Source organism: Zalophus californianus, chromosome 17 (assembly GCF_009762305.2).
Source record: "Zalophus californianus isolate mZalCal1 chromosome 17, mZalCal1.pri.v2, whole genome shotgun sequence".
In the NCBI taxonomy this organism is placed as follows: Eukaryota; Metazoa; Chordata; class Mammalia; order Carnivora; family Otariidae; genus Zalophus; species Zalophus californianus.
This window is the reverse complement of record NC_045611.1, coordinates 9,806,725-9,824,576: the sequence shown is the minus strand read 5'-3', so window position 1 is coordinate 9,824,576 and position 17,852 is coordinate 9,806,725. Positions and strand designations below refer to the sequence as shown.

The following is a 17,852-nucleotide window of genomic DNA, read 5'->3' as shown; positions in this document are numbered from 1 at the left end:
TGTGTGACTTTGGGCATTTACATAACTGCTCTGTGCCTCAGTTCTTTCATCTCGAAAATGCAGGTGAAATAGTCCTCAGCCTCTTGGAGGCCATGATACAGATCAGATGAGCTGTGTTTGTGGAGCATATAACCCTGCCTGACATATAGGAAACTCCGAGCAGATGAGGTTGAATAAATAAACCTACACTCTTCACCGCTCTGCCCTACTGCGTCTCAACTGAGTGCCTCTGGAAGGAGCTCAGTGCAGTACGAGCAGAGAAAAAGGTTTAAATATTCACCCTTGCAGTCGCCTGATGGGCAGGGCTGTGAACGGTTTGGAAAACCTGGATGTTCAGCAGCAGAGCTGAGGCCCACGGAGCAGGGGGGCAGAATTTCTCCAAGCGTCCAGAACTTCAGACCCTGCTGATGGGGATGGTGAATTATTTTCTCTTCTTGCATCTCTGACTCACAGAAGACTGTGTTAGTCATGCTTGATCTATAGGATCCCACATTGCAACCCACAGGGTGTGATGTCAACCCCAACTAGGAAAAGGAGGTTGTTATGACGCCATCATTGACCAAACTGGTAGAAGGGAAACTTTATAGAGCGCTGGACACTCAGCAAGGGCTGCACGTTAGAATTATAAATACTATAAACCTATATTAATAATAAGGCCCCACCTTGGTTTTAAATAAAATATCTGATATTAAGATATTCTGAGCATCATGGGGGCCTCAGCATCCAAATCATGTGGAGTAGAGTGGGTGCCAATAAAGATGATATATATCAGTGGTTCTCACTGTGAGCTGCATCAGAATCTTCCGGAAGGCTTGTTAAAATTCAGATTCTCAGGCCCCACCCCCAGAGTTTCTGATTCTGTAGGTCTGGGGTGGAGCCTTCGTCTTTTTATTTTTTCAAAGATTTTATTTATTTATTAGAGAGAGAGAGTGAGAGAGTGAGCAAGCAGGAGTGGGGGAGGGGCAAAAGAACAGGGAAAAGCAGACTTCCCACTGAGCAGGGAGCTCAACACGGGGCTCGATCCCAGGACCCCAAGATCATGACCTGAGCCAAAGGCAGACGCTTAACCGACTGAGCCTGCCAGGCATCCCAAGGGGCGGTGGAACCTTCTCACAAGACTGCAGATGATGTTGGTGCTGTCGGTTCCAGCACCAGCTACTGAGAAGCACTGATCTATATAATAAATAAAAGTAGGAAGTAAAGATATTATCTACCACATCTTCCCTGAAATGTGTCTACTGCTTTTTTGGATTAAAAAAATGTTTCCATACTTCTATCTTGAGCAATTGATTCCTCCTTCTGTCTTGTCCTTCAGCCAGGTGCCGCTGAGGCTCCTTGCTATTGGAATTCTCTGCACATTCATGTTAAAGCGAGTGTCGTGGGCAGAACAACAGGTTTGCAGTGCCAAGAAGAAAAAGAAAAAGAAACTTGACTGAGTCTTAGAGTGTACTCAGTGAGAACATAGCATATTCTTTGCTGCCTTTGATGGCGAGTCACATGGATCAGCCCCCACAGTGGGATCCGAATTTCTTCCCCTTAGAACAATTGAGTCAACTGAATTGTTGAACAGTGAATGACAGCACTGATCTAAAATAAATGTTCCTAAACCTGTGTCTAAATCCCAACGTGGGAATCTATGTTGTCATAAGAAAAGCATAAGCCTGGCTCAGGTATCCAATGTAGGAGATTTTGTGATAACGTTCAGTGAGCTTTCTTAGTCTAAGTGCCTCTCTGCAATGATGGAGATGAAAAGAGAAACTGACAATTCTTTGGAAGAAAACAATCTTTCCTCACCGTTTACCGTAGGAATCTTGTTGGTACTTTCACAAGCTCACTTGGCTAATTCTTTTCCATTCTTTGACTCTGCATACATGAGCTTTTTAAAAGTGAAAACAACTTCTGGAAGAGATAAACATAATCCTGTTTTTAAAATGATTTCAGAAATGGTCAAGTTAGCAATGGAAAGTTCCATCCTTCATCAGACTTAGGGTAATGAGCAAACTTGCATTCTCTTTGAGAGACTTCTTCAAAAAGATTTTTTTTAGCACTTGAAGAACTGGTCAGTGTGTGCTAGAAATCTTAGGGCTGGAGAGGGGACAAAGAGACCAAGTCTAGTTTCCATTTTATCTATACTTTCCCCCATATGGTCCATATTAGTACATGCCTCTTGTTTTCTGTACATTTGGGAAAATGTAGTGTACAAATGTGGTCTTATCCCAGTGGTTCAGTGTTTGAAATTGGTGTTCTCAGCCTCCTGGTTTAGGTGTACAATTGTACTTTTAATTCTATACTTATTTTATTAACATGGTTGTCTTTACAAGAATGCGAGCTCCAAGATGACAGGCACCATATATAACTTGCTCACAATGTCTAATCTGTTAGAGGCACTTATTAAGTAGTCCCAATGATGGAATGAATGACTCAGTGAAGTAACAGAGGAACAAGATTCAAAGGATGACTAGACACCAGCCAGGAGAAAAGACAGGGAAAAGTCCTGTGCAAAGGTCCTGTGGTGAGACACGGCTGACACGTAGGAAAGACTAAGCATTTTTCCAAACAGCCAAAGCTAGACTTTGGGTATATGATGAGAAATAAGTCTGAGGAGGAAGATGTGATTTGTGTTATAGAGAAAGCCATCCATTCTTTGTGTCTTACTTAGTTGAGTCTCTGATGCTGATTTCTAAATCTCAGTAAACTGACAGGATCATCTATCCTAAATTCCCACTGAAGGGGTAACCAGAATTTCTACCAAGCTCAGTCCTAATCCCAGAGCAATGATGGCAAAAAACTGCCATTTATTGAGTACTTAGTATGTACAAAGCAGTACACTAAGCCTTTTATGTAGACGCACTTGCTCCTCGAATCATCTGTCTGCTGTGCCTGGCTTTTCTGGAGTAGGATCTTGCTTTGAACTACCAGTCTGTTGATAAGAGTCAGATTTCAGTGACCCCAAACAGCTCCCTTGTAACTACTGTCCCTGGATTTCTCATTGTTGTGCTCTACTTGAGGGGACCCTGATGGCCCTGGAATTAGGATTGAGCTGGCTGAGGTCTGTTGACCCACATGAACCTGAGACAGAGCTATTCCAAGAGTGGCTCAGAGAAGCCTTCCCGATTGATGCCAAGGACCCATGGTTTTCTCTAAGACTTCAGTTCCATGTCAGCAACTCGGAGTGCTTAGCTGGATGGATAAGAAGACTACTAATAGCAGAGTGGCTTTGGAATCAGGGAGACCTGAGTTTGATCCCCCGGCCGTATCACTTACAAGCCGTATTACCTTGGACAAGTTCCTTTCCCCATCTGAATCTCCACGTTCAGGTATAAAAGGGAAATAAAAGCATTTACTCTAAACGTGGTTTGAGGATTTAACGAAGCACTTAAGCACAGTACCTGGCATATGGAGAGGCAAAGGGACTGTCAGCTGTACTTGCTGCCTTGCTGGCCATAGGGAAGCCATAGGGAAGAGAGGCAGTGGCTCGCTGCAGGGTTCTTACATTCTAAAGAGGGACAGGAAAATCAATTAAAAACAAGTACGTGCAAAGCTCCATTTGTTGCTGTTGCTGGGAGAATAGATTGTCTTGTTCATTTTATGTCCTGGGTCTGTAGGTAAATTGTAAAATCCTTGTTATTGAAAATTCCTTCCGTCTTCCACAAATGTTTATTGAGCCCATGCTATTTTCTAGGCACGTGGGAGAAACAGGGATAAATTAGATGCTGATCTGGCACTCACCTTGGGAGTTGGAGAAGGGAGAGTACAGATTTTCTGTTAAGTGTGAGGGAAAGCACACATTCTGCTTCACTTCAGAATGCTGAGTATTATTTACTTTAGATCACTGAGGATCTTGCAAGGGCCTCCCATTGCCTTAGTGAGTTAATAGAGAGCTCAAAGTGGGGGGTGCTACAAACAGATGTCCACTGAATTTGCTTTTCCAGCCCGTACTATTTATATGCTAATACAAGTTATGATATAATATTATAAATAATACTTGCATGTTATGCTAATTATATATTATATATGACTATGTAATATTGTTATATTAATTATATATTACAAGTAGAATATTATAATATCAGATATTGCTACTTATATATGTATGCTTATATAATACTGATTATACATCTATACATATAATACTAATTTTATATTCTAATTATATATATTATATATTTTTATATTTCTGTATTTTATATTATATAAAAATACTCATGTATTATGTTATATAATTATATAAATACATAAGTAACCCATCTCATTTTGCTACCACAGGTATCTTTTCCTTGAAAATGGGAATGGTAAAGTTCTGCTCAGGTCAGATGCTAGATACGTTAATTGAATCTGTGCTTTACACCTACTCTGCAATGCTAAAGGACATGGCAATCTGCAAAATGATGAGAGCCCCCCCCCCCCCCCCCGTTACATCACATTCCTGTACTTTCTCATGCATCCATTTGACAAGTGTTACCAAACACCTGTTATATGCCAGGCTCTGCCCTGGGCACTGGGGTACAGAGCCCGATATGGCATGGTCTCTGGCCTCATGGGACCCACAGACGGGTCGCTCAGCAGACCCAGAAAGGTCCTGGTGGCTGCTGTCCTGGAGGAAGGAATTACAGGTCTATGGTGGAGCAAAAAGAGGCAAGCGACCCTGCCGGGGAAGGATTTCTGGAAGAAGAGTTGCCTAAGGGGGAATGGCTGTGATCAGAAGGCAGAAGTGGAAGGACAGGCATGATAGGCAGGGGACAGCATGTGAGGAACTAGTGTCCATGTTAAAATAGGGTGATACCTTCAGGAGAGCAGGACAGATTTGCTGACATACTGTCAGATACTGCTGACATAATAGCAAGAAAAAGAATAATAGTATTCATGGGAGTAGTAACAACAAATACTGAGCATTCACTGTTGTAAATGATCTAAGCCCTTGGATGCATTATGTCAAATAGTCCCACAAAAACCTTAGAGTATAGATAGGCTTACATTCTGCATATTAAGATGAACGAACAGAAGAACTGATACGTTACTCAAGCTTGCTCAGCCGGTGAGTACAGCAGATCAAGGTCTGCCATCTTACCCTAGTGACCTTGGACCAGGTGTCTAACCTCCGTAAAACTCAGTCTCCTCCTCAGCAGAGTCAGGTTCAAGGTTCATTCTGAGAACACCACGGAATGAGGCTTGCACAGCACTGGGATCATGGAGAACGTCAATCAGTGGTAGATCAAGTGCCATGTTCTGTTAGGGAGCAGATACTAGAAAAGTAGAGGGACAGCATGTTCTCAGGTAAACTGGCTCAGATCTCAGAGAGCCAGACTGTTGGATAAACTTCAGGGTGTGCTTTTCAGGGGTGTCTGGGTGGCTCAGTAGGTTAAGCATCTGCCTTTGGCTCGGGTCATTGTCCCACGGTCCTGGAATCGAGTCCCGCATCGGCCTCCCAGCTCAGCGGGGAGTCTGCTTCTCCCTCCGCCCCTCCCCCCATTCGTGCTGTCTCTCACTCTTTTTCAAATAAATAAATAAAAATCTTAAAAATTTTTAAATTAAAAAAAAGGGGTCTGCTTTTCATTCTGAAAGCCATGGTAGGCACTACGGAGCTTTGAGACAAATAGTGAGATACTCAGTGTTGTGTTTGAGAAAAATCAATCTGTCCACGGTGTGAAGTACACCTGGAAACAGCCAGGCAGCCAGAAGTGTGTTGTCGTCATCCAGGCGAGGAAGTTCAACAACCCAGACTGAGAGGTGATAGTCACAGAGATGTGCATAGAAACAATACACTAACTGGATATGGAGCTGAAGGAGGAAGACGAGTCAGGTGACCCCCAGATTCCTGACTTTAGCCAAGCGATAGGTAAATGGTACAGTTTCATCCACCAGGGCAGGAAATGCAGTAAGAGGAATGTTATGGGTTGAATCTTGTTTGTTGAAGTCCTAACCCCCGGTACCTCAGAAGGTGCCCTCATCTGGCCGTAGTGTCTTTAAAGAGATAATCAAGTTTAAATGAGGGTAGGTCCTAATCCAACATGACTGGTATCCTTATAAGAAGGGGAAATTTGGACACAGGTTGGACACCATGGAATGAGAGTTGCACAGCCCTGGGATCATGTCGAATGTCAATCAGTGGTGGGTAAAGGGAGGACCATGTGAAGAGGCCTAGGGAGAAGACAGCCATTTACAAACCAAGGACAGAGGCCTGGACCAGACCCTTCCCTCACAGCCATTGGAAGGAACCAACCCTGCTAACACCTTGATTTTGGACTTACAGCCTCCAGAATGGTGAAACAAATTTCTGTCGTGTAAGCCCCCCGGTCTGTGGTATTTTTGTTACAAGGGCCCCAGCAAAGCAATATAAGGAGTAACTCATTTGGAGATAGCCAAAAGTTACGTTTTGGATGAGTTGACTTTGATGTGTTGTTTTTGGATAGCCAGGTGGAGACCGGCACCAAGGTTGTCATTCAATACACAAATCTAAGTCTTGGTGGGGGACTTGGGACCAGAGAATAGAGAGTAAGGTGTGTCACTCATTTCTGACACTCCTGCATCCATCCATCGAACCGTGTGACCATTACATAGTAGGAATTTGGAAAAAGTAGTTGAGTGGATAAATGTCTTGGTGGCCTACGGACAGCGGGCAGGAGGGACCACACAAACACTGGAACTAGATCTCATCTCCCGTCCCAGCACAAACGAGGTTAGCTCAAGCCCTTTTGGGTTTTAGAGGATTGTTGCATTGGTTGCTGATATTTCCACTCATCAAGAAGGATAGTCCTCTCTTTGTTCTCTAAAATCAAGTGATAAAAAAAATTAACCAAACATCAAAGGTATTCTTAGAAGAAAGAATGATAGTCTGACAGGAGTCTTAGGTTCATGCCCATGTTCCGAAATGTTGACCCCCAAGTCAGTAACGTGTCTATTTTAGGCAACAGCTTCAAAGTCTGCTTAGCTTAAAATGTCAAAATAAGTAGATGACATGGCATTACGGAAAATGGCAAGAACCAGAAGTTAGGAGTCCTTGCTTTGAATCTCGATGTGCCTTTGAAGAACTGGGTCTACTTAACCTTTCTGAGTCACCTTTCCCTCATCTGTGGAACAATGATAGGGAGGGAGTAATTGGATGATCTTCTAACCCTGACATTCTAGGATTCTGTCAATGTTGCCTTTCATTGCCAGTGTTAGGAAGAATAACATTTCCAAAAATAGACCTGCCAACCTGATTTAGTCCACCAACATGAACACATGTAATGAAGTGATAGGCAGAAGTTAATATCACAGTTCACTTTGGTCGAATAATCTCTGCCTCCTTAAGATGGCAGAAAGAAGCCTGGAAAGAGTACTTGGTTTTAGAATGCACCTTCATTAGCAGCCAACTGGATTTTACTGAAATGTTTCTGAGTTCATATGATCACAGTATTTTGTCCAAGGACTTACATTTCTGACCATACTGAGAAAGGATGTGGAAAAAACACCCATTCCTAACTGGGTTTGTGATTTCTCTTAGACCATGCAATATTTAAACCTCATGCATTCGCCTTTTCTTTATATGCCTGGACATCTCAGCCACAAAAGGGAACAGAGGATTAAGAATTATTGAGTAATTTCTATTAAGTATCGTGTTTTGGGCCAGGTGCTTGGCCCGTGTTACACATTGCCTCATTTAACACGCCCCAGAGTGGATGCTGTCACCATCTCTTCTCTGCATTCAATGTTGCTGAAGGTTGCATACTTAGGGCTTCGAGTCTGGCTGAGGGAGTGTGCTTGGCCGATGAAAACAAGCCAGATGTCCCTAGGAGTTACTGTTGAAGAAGCAACTCTCGACTGATAGCAGATGGAAATTTAGGAAATAAATACTCCAGCCTCCTCACCATGTGTTTGGGGATAACTCTGAGGTATATTCTACACCTGCTCAGGGAATTCCCCAGAAGGACTGAGTTCCATTTACCCATGGCGGGTGTTGACTTGATAGCACACCCTTTATTGGCTGCCTTCTCTTTCTGTCTCGATACCCTCGTATTTCCTTTGGTCATATTCCAGATAAAGTATTTACTCTCAAACCCTTGCCTCAGCTTCTGGGGGATCCAAGCTAAGACATCTCCCAAGATCCCTATGGAGTAGGTGCCATTATTGCTAATTTATAGATGAGGAACCTGAGGTTCAGTATGGTAAAATAATAGTTGTTAAGTCTTGGTATGAGAGTGTTTCAGTAGTTATCAACCAAGGGAGACTTTGTCCCCCAGGGGACATTCTGAAATGTCTGGAGACATTTTGGGTTTTCAAAACCGAGGGGCGCTACTTGCACCTAGCAGGTCAGAGGTGCAAGTTGCTGCTAAACATCTTACAATGCCCACTTCAGCCCCCTACAGAAAGACTGATCCGACCTAAGAAAGGTCAGTAGTGGCAAGGTTGAGAAACCCCACTCTAATCCAGCAAGACTGGCTGTTGGATGGTAACTCTCCTGTGTGACTTGTCTATTGTATTTCACTTCCAGGGCCAAGCTGTGGCTCAGCTGTGTTCCACTATCCCCAATGTGACTGTCTTTGGAACAGCTTCTACTTTCAAGCATGAAGCAATCAAAGAATCCATGACCCACCTCTTTGACAGAAATGCAGACTATGTGCAGGAAGTGAAAAGGTAAGGTGTTTGCTCTAAAGAGTGCCAGCTTGGTCCTTGCTCTTCTCTTAAAGAACAGTAGCACTCATTTAGAGGAGGGCTGATGATCATAATAGTAATAGTAATCACAGTAAACGTATATCGGGGGCCGAGTATTACTAGCTCTGTGCTGAATACTTGATGTGGATGAGCTCACTTAATTCTCAGCAACCCTATTATGACAGCCCCCCCTCCCCCGCTCCAATTTGAAGAGGATAAGACTGAGGAACAGTGCAGTTGAGTAACTTGCCAAGCTACATTATGATAGTGGTTGTGACATGGCCTTTACATCGAGAAGTTTATTTCTCATTCATTCACATGACAGACCAAGGAAATGTGGACTCCAACCTGGGTGTGACTGAGAGCCGCCCGAGGAACTCCAGTGAGCGGCCCCTGGGTGGCTCAGGTCATGATTCCCGTGAAGACACCATCAGATTTGAGTTTTGAAGAGTCACTGGTGGTGTGTAGAGGAGGACTGGGAGGTGGGAGGCTGCAAGGCAGAGAGATCAGGTTGCTGGTGGGTGTGGACCCACGGTGGGGAGCGTGGGTTTATAACCTGACCCATGCCCCACCTGGGGTCCTGAAGCTATTGACATGGCCCTGTGCGTGTCAACACAGGAAATCAGGTGGGAAACCCAGCTGCCTTGAGATGATTTGTGTGTCACACCCCTGCTGCCGCTCAGAATAGGGGGGAGGCTGATGCTCGGGCTCGCTCCACTCCCAGCTCCTTAGGGGATTCAGAGAAGTCTCAGAGCTGTGGTTTCGGTCTCTTCATTTCCTGGCCCTAAATTGTACGACACAGAGAAATTCAGTTGTCCGTGTAGCATCATAATCAAGAAACAACTTTCTCCAAATTGAAGGACTTAGAGGATGGGAGATCTGGTTGTCGAAGGGTATAGATTTAGACCAGATTAGGTGAAATTTGGGGAGTCTTTTGGAAAGGAGAGTCTTCTGATGGTCTGGATTTTCAGATTTGTTTTCCAATTTTTAAGGTAGAGATTTGCACAGAATTTAAGGTTGTCCCGGTATTTTCAGTGGGGTGTGAAAAAAGAGCTTCCAAACTAGATATTAGAGGTTCAGCAGCACCTGTTTCTCAGATATCTAGACACTGCAGGCATATTTTAAAGACTTCCTGGATGGACGTTTGCCTACTTTCCTAACCCTCATGTAGCTCTTCCTTCTTATAACTTGAATCTCTTGAACTGTGTGGTCTGGAAAATGAACTGCCATTGTCCCTCCAGCAGGCTTTGCCTTTAATCCCTTAAATGATAATTTTGCAAGCATTCGTTCCTCATTCATACCCTGACCACCTTAATACCAGGTGTCTGTGATGGGCCAGGTGCTGTGCTAGGGCAGAAGATCTGGCCAAAAAAACCACCTTGAGAGTCACTGCCTTCGTGGAGCTTTGAGTCTAGTTGGGGAAGAGGGACAAAAAATAGTATTTTAAAAAATAGATTGATTTATACTCTTGATATGTGCTCTGGTGGAGAAATACAAGATGCTGGTGAACATATGCAGACGGGGAGATCAGACATAGAGTCCATCAAAGAGTGAGATTCAGGTTGAACACTAAAGGATGAGAAAATGGCCATAGGAACAGCATTTCTGACCAGGCAGAATAGCATGTGTTAAGGTCCAGGCTTGGGAATGACTTGGTAAATTCAAGACTATGAAAGAGGACCAGAGTAGCTGGAGGTAGTAGGATGTGGGAAGCAATGGGGAAAGACGGTCAGGTGGTGGCTACTCTTCTAAAAGAGTGACAGTGAGCGGCCCCTGGGTGGCTCAGGTCATGATTCCAGGGTCCTGGGATCGAGCCCCACGTCAGGCTCCTCTCCCTCTCCCTCTGTCCCTCTCCTGCTTGTGTTTTCTCTCTCTCAAATAAATTGATAACATCTTAAATAAGTAAGTAAGTAAGTAAGTGGCAGTACATAACCAGAGAGCTCCTGCCTTCCCCATTTTCCCCGGAGAATTTTCCATCCCCTCCCCGCCCCCCCGCATCACTTCACTGTCCACAACCTGCTGCCTTTCTAGCCCCGAGTCAGTGATTCATGCTGATGTCAGAAGAGCAGAAAGAGGGGTGTCTGGGTGGCTCAGTCAGTTGAGCGTCTGCCTTCAGCTCAGGTCATGATCCCAGGGTCCTGAGATCCAGCCCCGCATGAGGCTCCCAGCTCGGCGGGAAGTCTGCTTCTCCCTCTCATTCTGCTGCTTCCCCTGCTTGTGCGCACGTGCTCTCTGTCAAATAAATAAATCTTTAAAAGAAAGAAGAGCAGAAAGAGACTGCATCTGAGACCTGCCTCAACACCAGCTTCTTTCAAATGTGACTTCCACCGATTCCTTATGTGTTTAAGCAGAGACCCTAGGATTCCATCGAAAATGACTAGGAAGCCACAGATGGGTTGAGTCTAGTTGGGGAAGAGGGACAAAACCTCCCTGTCCCACCAACCCTACCCTCAGCAAAGAATCCAGAAGAAGATACAAGCAACAGGTACTCAGCGCCTGTTGCAGAGCCAAGCACTGCTTCTGCCTCAGGGTAGGTGCTCAACATATTCCCACAGGGTGAATTGTAGCATTGTCTGTAATTAGTGAGATTTCAGAACCAGCCTCCATTATCAACAGCAGGGAAACAGTTCAGTGCATTATGCTACACCCACACTCTTGAGTATTATGCAGCCCATAAAAAAAAAAGATAATTATGAAGATTCTGTCACAAAATGAAAAAATATCCACAGTGGCATATTGAGTGGAAAAAAAGCAGAATGCCAAATTCTAGCTACACTGTGATCACAGCTTTGTATAAATTCTTGGCGCATGAAGACAAAAAATGAAAAGAAAGTGGGGGAAAAAAAATCCAGCCACTAATATGCAATAGGAGTGCAATGTAGAGTGATTTCTCTTTGGTTTCTGACCACGGATCTTGTTTGTTACAGTGTTCTGTGGTGATACATGAGGGGAAAAACAGTAACATAAAATTTCTTGAGATGCAAATTCTTTTGTAAGCCAGTCAATTGGTAAGCTTCTTTTGAACACATTTTCAGCCTTCAGCCAGGCATTGTAAAGGGAATGGGGGGAAATAGTTGTAATTGAGATCTCACCTTTACGGCCCTTGCTCCTTCTCTGTCTGACTATGCTTGAAATCAAGTACAAGAATTAGAAGCTTTGAGCATGTGCATCTCACTGTAAGGACTTCAAAAGTAAAGAGGAGAGAGAGACAGACAGACAGACAGACAGACAGAGAGCACCAAAGTGGGCAGTCCCCAGCAGGGAGGTTGATGGAAGGGAAGCATTTCAGTAGGTAGCCAGAGGTGGGAGCGAATCCCAGGCAGGCGAGCGGGTGCAGAGGAGGCGGATCATAGCCCCAGGCTCTGCTGGTCTCCTCTCCCTCTGCTGACCCGAATGATTGGACCACGGTGGTGCCCCTCAGATAATCCTGCCAGGGGAAAGTTCCTCATTTTACAGATAAAGAAACGGAGATGATAGAAATCAAGGAGATTCTAATCACCTAGAGAGAGCACAGAGTGTGATCAAGAATGAATTCCTAGGGGCGCCTGGGTGGCTCAGTCGTTAAGCATCTGCCTTCGGCTCAGGACATGATCCCGGGGTCCTGGGATTGAGCCCCGCATCGGGCTCCCTGCTCAACGGGAGCCTGCTTCTCCCTCTCCTGCTCCCCCTGCTTGTGCTCTGTCTGTCAAATAAATAAATAAAATCTTAAAAAAAAAAAAAAGAAAGGATTCCTAGAGGTGGTATTGCTAAGTAATTGTACACCTTTACTAGGAAGCCTACTATGTGCCAGGCACCATGCTCAGCACCCTGTGAAAAGGCCTCTTGTGCACTGGGTACCGTGCTCAGCCCTCTGGGAGAAGCCTATTATGTGGCAGGGACTGCACTCAGCCTTCTGTGTACCGGACACCATGCTAGACCCTCTGGGAGAAGCCTGCTGTGCACCAGGCACTGTGCTAGGCACCCTGAAAGGGCCTCATCCCTCTGTCACGAGCTCGGGGGTGAATGGTAAAAGCTATGGCACAGGTGAGTTCTCAGAGAAAGAGGAATTCAGAAAGAGAAGCACTGAGCAGAGAACCAAGGATCCACTTGGAGATGAAAGTTACAACAAAGGGGGATACATATCTTGGCAAAGTCAAGGGCTTCTCTCCCAGTAATGGCCCTGTTGGACCTACCACTGTTCAGGAGAAATTCTTTACTGATCTGTGTGGGTGGGAAACAAAGAGGTGCATTCACAATAAAGGGGCAAGGGGGTGGGGACCCAGGAAGGACAGGCATGAAAACCTCAGATCAGCAATTCCAAAATATCTTGCTGCTGAATTTGGCCAGCGAATCTCTGAGCTGGGGCTCTTTGTGTTTGCCTTTTGAATCTGCAGAGATTTATGACAGCAGGAGAAAGCCCTTACTCTGTCTGCTTACACACACACAGGTGAGACTGACACCGCCCGAGACTGGGGGGCGGGGAAGTGCTAAGAAATGAGGATGGCCCCTGAGCTTCTGAGGGGTTGCCTAGCTCTGCTTGTGATTTCCATGGTTGTTTCATTAAAAGGAGCTGCTAAGGTGCTTTTCAGTGTGAGGTTGAGTAAGGGAAGCCCTGTTCCAAGCCTACTTGTGGGGCCTGGAGCATTGGAAATAGACCCGACTGAGTCCCATTCTGTCTGATCCACTGGTTGAGCTTGTAATGATTGAATGGGGGATGGAGAACCTTTTCAATTTTGCAACTCACCTGAAGGAACATATCTAGCCTTAAAAGGAGCAACAACTGCTTAAAGATTTTTTTTTTTTTTAAGATTTTATTTATTTATTTGACAAAGAGAGACACAGTGAGAGAGGGAACACAAGCAGGGGGAGTGGGAGGGGGAGAAACAGGCTTCCTGCTGAGCAGGGAGCCCGATGTGGGGCTCGATCCCAGGACCCTGGCCTGAGCTGAAGGCAGACGCTTAACGACGGAGCCACCCAGGCGCCCCAACTGCTTAAAGATTTGACAGAAACAACCAAAGCATCCTCACCCTTGAGGCACGGGGAATGACGTCACCCTCTGCTCGGTATCCACCTTGTTCTCACCCTCCACCCCCACCCCACCACTGATCTTCAAAAGGTCACAGTGACAGCAAGGAGCAGGAGTTTGCGGCTGATGTGACCCCAGTGCATGTGCAAACCCTGCCTTACCTGACTCAGCTATCTCAACGCCAAGAGAGGTGTGGGGAGAGAAGAACACAGGAGATCTGCAGCATCTCCCTCTAGCAAGAAGCCCAGGGAGCAGCTCCCAGCTTTGCTCAGCCCCTGCTGGGAGCCTGCATGCCTAGTGGTGGTAGTGGTGGTCATCAGGGCTGGCCACAGCTCACTGTATGAAACCTTGCCCTGCTTCTGGGGCCCTCACTTGGTTTCTGGATGTGATGGATCAAGGTTCCTCATTCCCTGTAGTGGGCCCTAGGGTATGTTGCCTGACCCCATGGAGCCTCAGCTTCCTTATCCATTAAGTGGGGATAATGATGGCCCCTGAGTTATAGGGTTGGTATGAGACGTCCTCAAGGAGATGGGACTTAGGAAGTGCTTAGCTCTGTGCCTGGCACATAGTAAGTGCTCTTGAAAGTGGGACCTGCTCTCCTAGGAGCATCAAGGGTATCAAGCCTCTGCTCTAATGGTTTTTGTGCTGCCTGGTTCCACCCACCCTGAAGGTTGCTGGGGTTAATGGTTGGGTTGTTGAGGTTTTACAATCTGTCCTTTATACTCTTTTCCCAAACTAAAAGAATTCTCTTTAAGTTGGCCTACTCTGAAAAAATAATAAGAAAAGCTACCATGGACCCAGAAGTTACCATGCGCCAGGCCCTATGTTCCATGTGCATCAACTCATCCAAGCTTCACAGAGAAGCTTGGGATGGGAGTTATCACCATCATTCCCTTCCACAGGTGGGGACACTGAGACACTAAGAGGCTAAGTAACTCACCTGAGGTCACACAGCAAGTAGGTGGCAAACTAAATGCTCAATACTGAGGTGAAATTCATATTCCCATGCCTGCCCAACACTCCATGTTAGTTGTCAGTTGTGGCAGACATGCTTGGGTCCTTCTGGAAGGAGATAGTGTCCAGACAGAGTCTCTCATTACCATGGTTGGTGCCCCAAAGCCTCTTCCTTGGGCCTATTTAGTGCTGATTGCCCTGGGTCAACCTGTCACAGTGTTTTCTGCAAAATGCCTTTCCTTCATCACCCAACCAATTCTTGCTCATCACTAACAGAAGGATCCTATTCCACTGCCCCAAGTGGCTCCATTGGACCTGTGGTGACTGCCTGGGCTGTCCATTTAGTCTGTCTTCCCTAGTATCCACGAGCTCCTGGATGGCAGGGAGGAAACTGAGCCCTCATCTGCATACCCCCAGCTCAGCACACACACTGTCCAGCATGAAGTAAGCACTCAGTGAGTGGTTGTCCAGTGGCTGGAAATTTAGGACAAATGTGTAGGACCTGACCTTGGGCCTCTCCTATAATCTAGGACAGAAAAAAGCAGCTTCAAAATAGAAACCTCCTGGCCTATCTGTTTGGAGTAACATGGTCTAACTCTGGATATATCTATATTTATTTTTAAAGACAGCATTTAAAACAGAATTTTTCAAAGAATAAATTAAATTCACTGCTTCCCAGAGCTGCTTGCTCAAACAATGCTTCTATAGTTAGACTGATTGGAACACTTATTAGATCTTACATTCTGAATGGTGGCAAGGCCATTGCTCTGGAGTTCAACTGGACCAAGGTTCGAATTCTAGGTGTACCAGTTACATAAGCTTGGGCAAGGCGCTGCATCTGAGAACCTCCATTTCTTCCTTAAAAAAAGTGGAGTTAAAATGCCTGTCTCAGACTTGTCATGAAGATTAATTCTGAAGTGCCCGGGATACAGCAGAGCTCAGAAAATGTGAGTTTCCTTTGAAGGAAGCACACATATAGAAATGTGGAATACCAGTCTTAAAATGTTCTCTTCTTTGTCCTGCATTCATTCACTCATCATTTATTTAATCATCTATTCATATAATCAGTCAATATTTGTTGAGAACTAACACTGGGTCCTGCAGGATAAGGAGGATTGAGCATAAAAACAGGCAGCACAAACATGGTCCCTGTCTCATGGGCTTACATTTTGGTGGAAGAGACCATAGGATAATTTCAGCCCATGACAAACTGAAAAGTGTCTTTAGTACAGATGCTGAAGCACAAAGGGAGCTAAAGTAGAGATAATTTGGGGCTGCTGCTCCAGGTCGGGTGGTTAGTTACAGCATTTCTGGGGAGTTCACATGTGAATAAGACCTGAAAGATGAGGAGGAGCCAGCTCTAAGGAGAACTGGGGAAAGGCTGTTCTGGCAGAGATTATGGCATATGTGAAGGTCCTGAGGTAGGAACATTTTAGGAATTGCTACAAGGTCAGAATGCCCTGAGCAGTTAGTGGCAAGTAAGGATGAGCAAGTGGGCGGTAGCTTATAGGTCACCCCTTGCTGTGGGCTGCCTTCCATTTCTGCAGAACCAGAGGACAGAGCAACAGGCCTAGATGAGGCAGCTAATTAATACAAAGAGGTATGACTGGCAGTTTATGGGAGGAAATGTGCACTCACAGAATACAGATGTGAGGAACATTAGGCAAGATGTGAGCATTTGGTTCTGGACAGGGTCCTTCAGAGGTACCCCCAAAGGTGTGCACAGCCCAGCATTTGGGAGGCTGCTCCTGAGCACAGGTGGGCATCGTGCAGTAAAGGAAAGAGGTCCTGGGGAAATGGAGTTTGCAGGGAAGACCTGGTGGGCCAGGAGGGCTGGTCGTAGAAGCAGAGTGGGGTCCTACTTCCACAGGAGTGAACATACTTGGTAGAAGTGAAGAATACAGGCACACAGCTACCCAACCCATGATGCAAGCTGGAGACCTGATCACCAGGTGTGAGGCATCAACCTAGAGCCCACCAGTGGAGTCTGTGTATTCCAGCTCCCAACTGCCTCTCAGGCCTCACCTCTTTACATTTTCTTTACTGGCTGCTTCCCAGTGTTCCTGCTCACGGGCTTTCTCCCACCACAGGACCCTTTCATATGCTGTTCCCCCCCCACCTGAAACATTATTCCTGCCACTCTTTACCTAGATAACTTCTCCACTTTGCATTTTCCCAGGGATGGATTCTCTGGCAGACCTGACTGGGCAAACTCTAGATTGATACAGTCTTGTGGCACTAGACACCAATTTCAATTTAATTTTTATTTGTGTAATTATAGGTTAACATCTACCTAATAGCAGTTCTAAAAGGGGAGAAATCCAATCTGTTTGGGCTTACACCTGCATCTCCAGTGCCTAGTGCAGTGCCAGGGCCAAATATTTAATGAACAAATTAATTATTGATAAAAAAAAATAGCCAGTTTGGCTCCCGAGTAGCTGGCGTAGACTAAAGTGTGGATCCAGAATCAGCAGCATCAGTATCTCCTGAGAACCTGTTAGAAATGCACATCTTTGGGGCCCACCCCAAACCAACTGAATCAGAAGCTAGGAGAAGAGGGGGAAGGAGGGCAAATTGCAATCTGTTTTAATGAGTGCCCCCCGCCCCCCCGGAAGATTCTGATGCACTGTTGTTTTAGATCCACTGGCCTAATTCCCTAGTTCTGAATTTATAGGTGGGACTTGAACAGACATACCTCTACAGATAAGCATTCTATTAGGCAAAAGCTAAGCTGATAATTTTTGATGAGTCTTTGTAATGACTGGAGTTTGGACTTGACTCAAAGGCTTTTGAAGGTCATGACTCAGCTTTTGAAAGTCACAACTTGGCTGTCCTCAGGCATGGGGCAGTTGACTTAGTGTCTGAACCCTAGAGATGCACATGCAATTTTCTACTTATGAAAACAGGATCCAGCTGTTGACATGAGCTGCAATGCCTGCAATGCCTGAACTTTGTTTGGGGATGAAGGTGGAGGAAGAAATACTGAGCTGTGTGCTAAGACAAGATAATCCTGCAAACTCATAAATCTGAAGAAATGCCATTCTTGTCTGAGCAGAGCAAGGCCTAGCCATAACTGGGAGCCCTGGGGGCATGAATATCTTCCTTACAATCCCCAGAGCCTTCCTGTTTACAGCTCCCTCCCACAAGCATAATATCTTCTAACAGTGGAAGCCCAGTAGATGTTTGCTAAATGCATGAGTGAGTGAGTGAATCAATGAATGTATAAATATATTAATGGAAGAAGGGATCAAAAAATGTTTCA

At 45.4% G+C, this 17,852-nt stretch overlaps 1 protein-coding gene across 1 annotated transcript in view; it reads left to right on the top strand.

The window, feature by feature from the left end:
- Nucleotides 1-17,852, top strand: part of VAT1L (vesicle amine transport 1 like) — a 142,609-nt gene that overhangs the window by 49,941 nt on the left and 74,816 nt on the right. Inside the window, exon 4 of the mRNA XM_027620130.2 lies at nt 8,471-8,613. Coding sequence (XP_027475931.1) covers nt 8,471-8,613 — 143 coding nt within the window. The remainder of the gene's footprint in view (nt 1-8,470; nt 8,614-17,852) is intronic.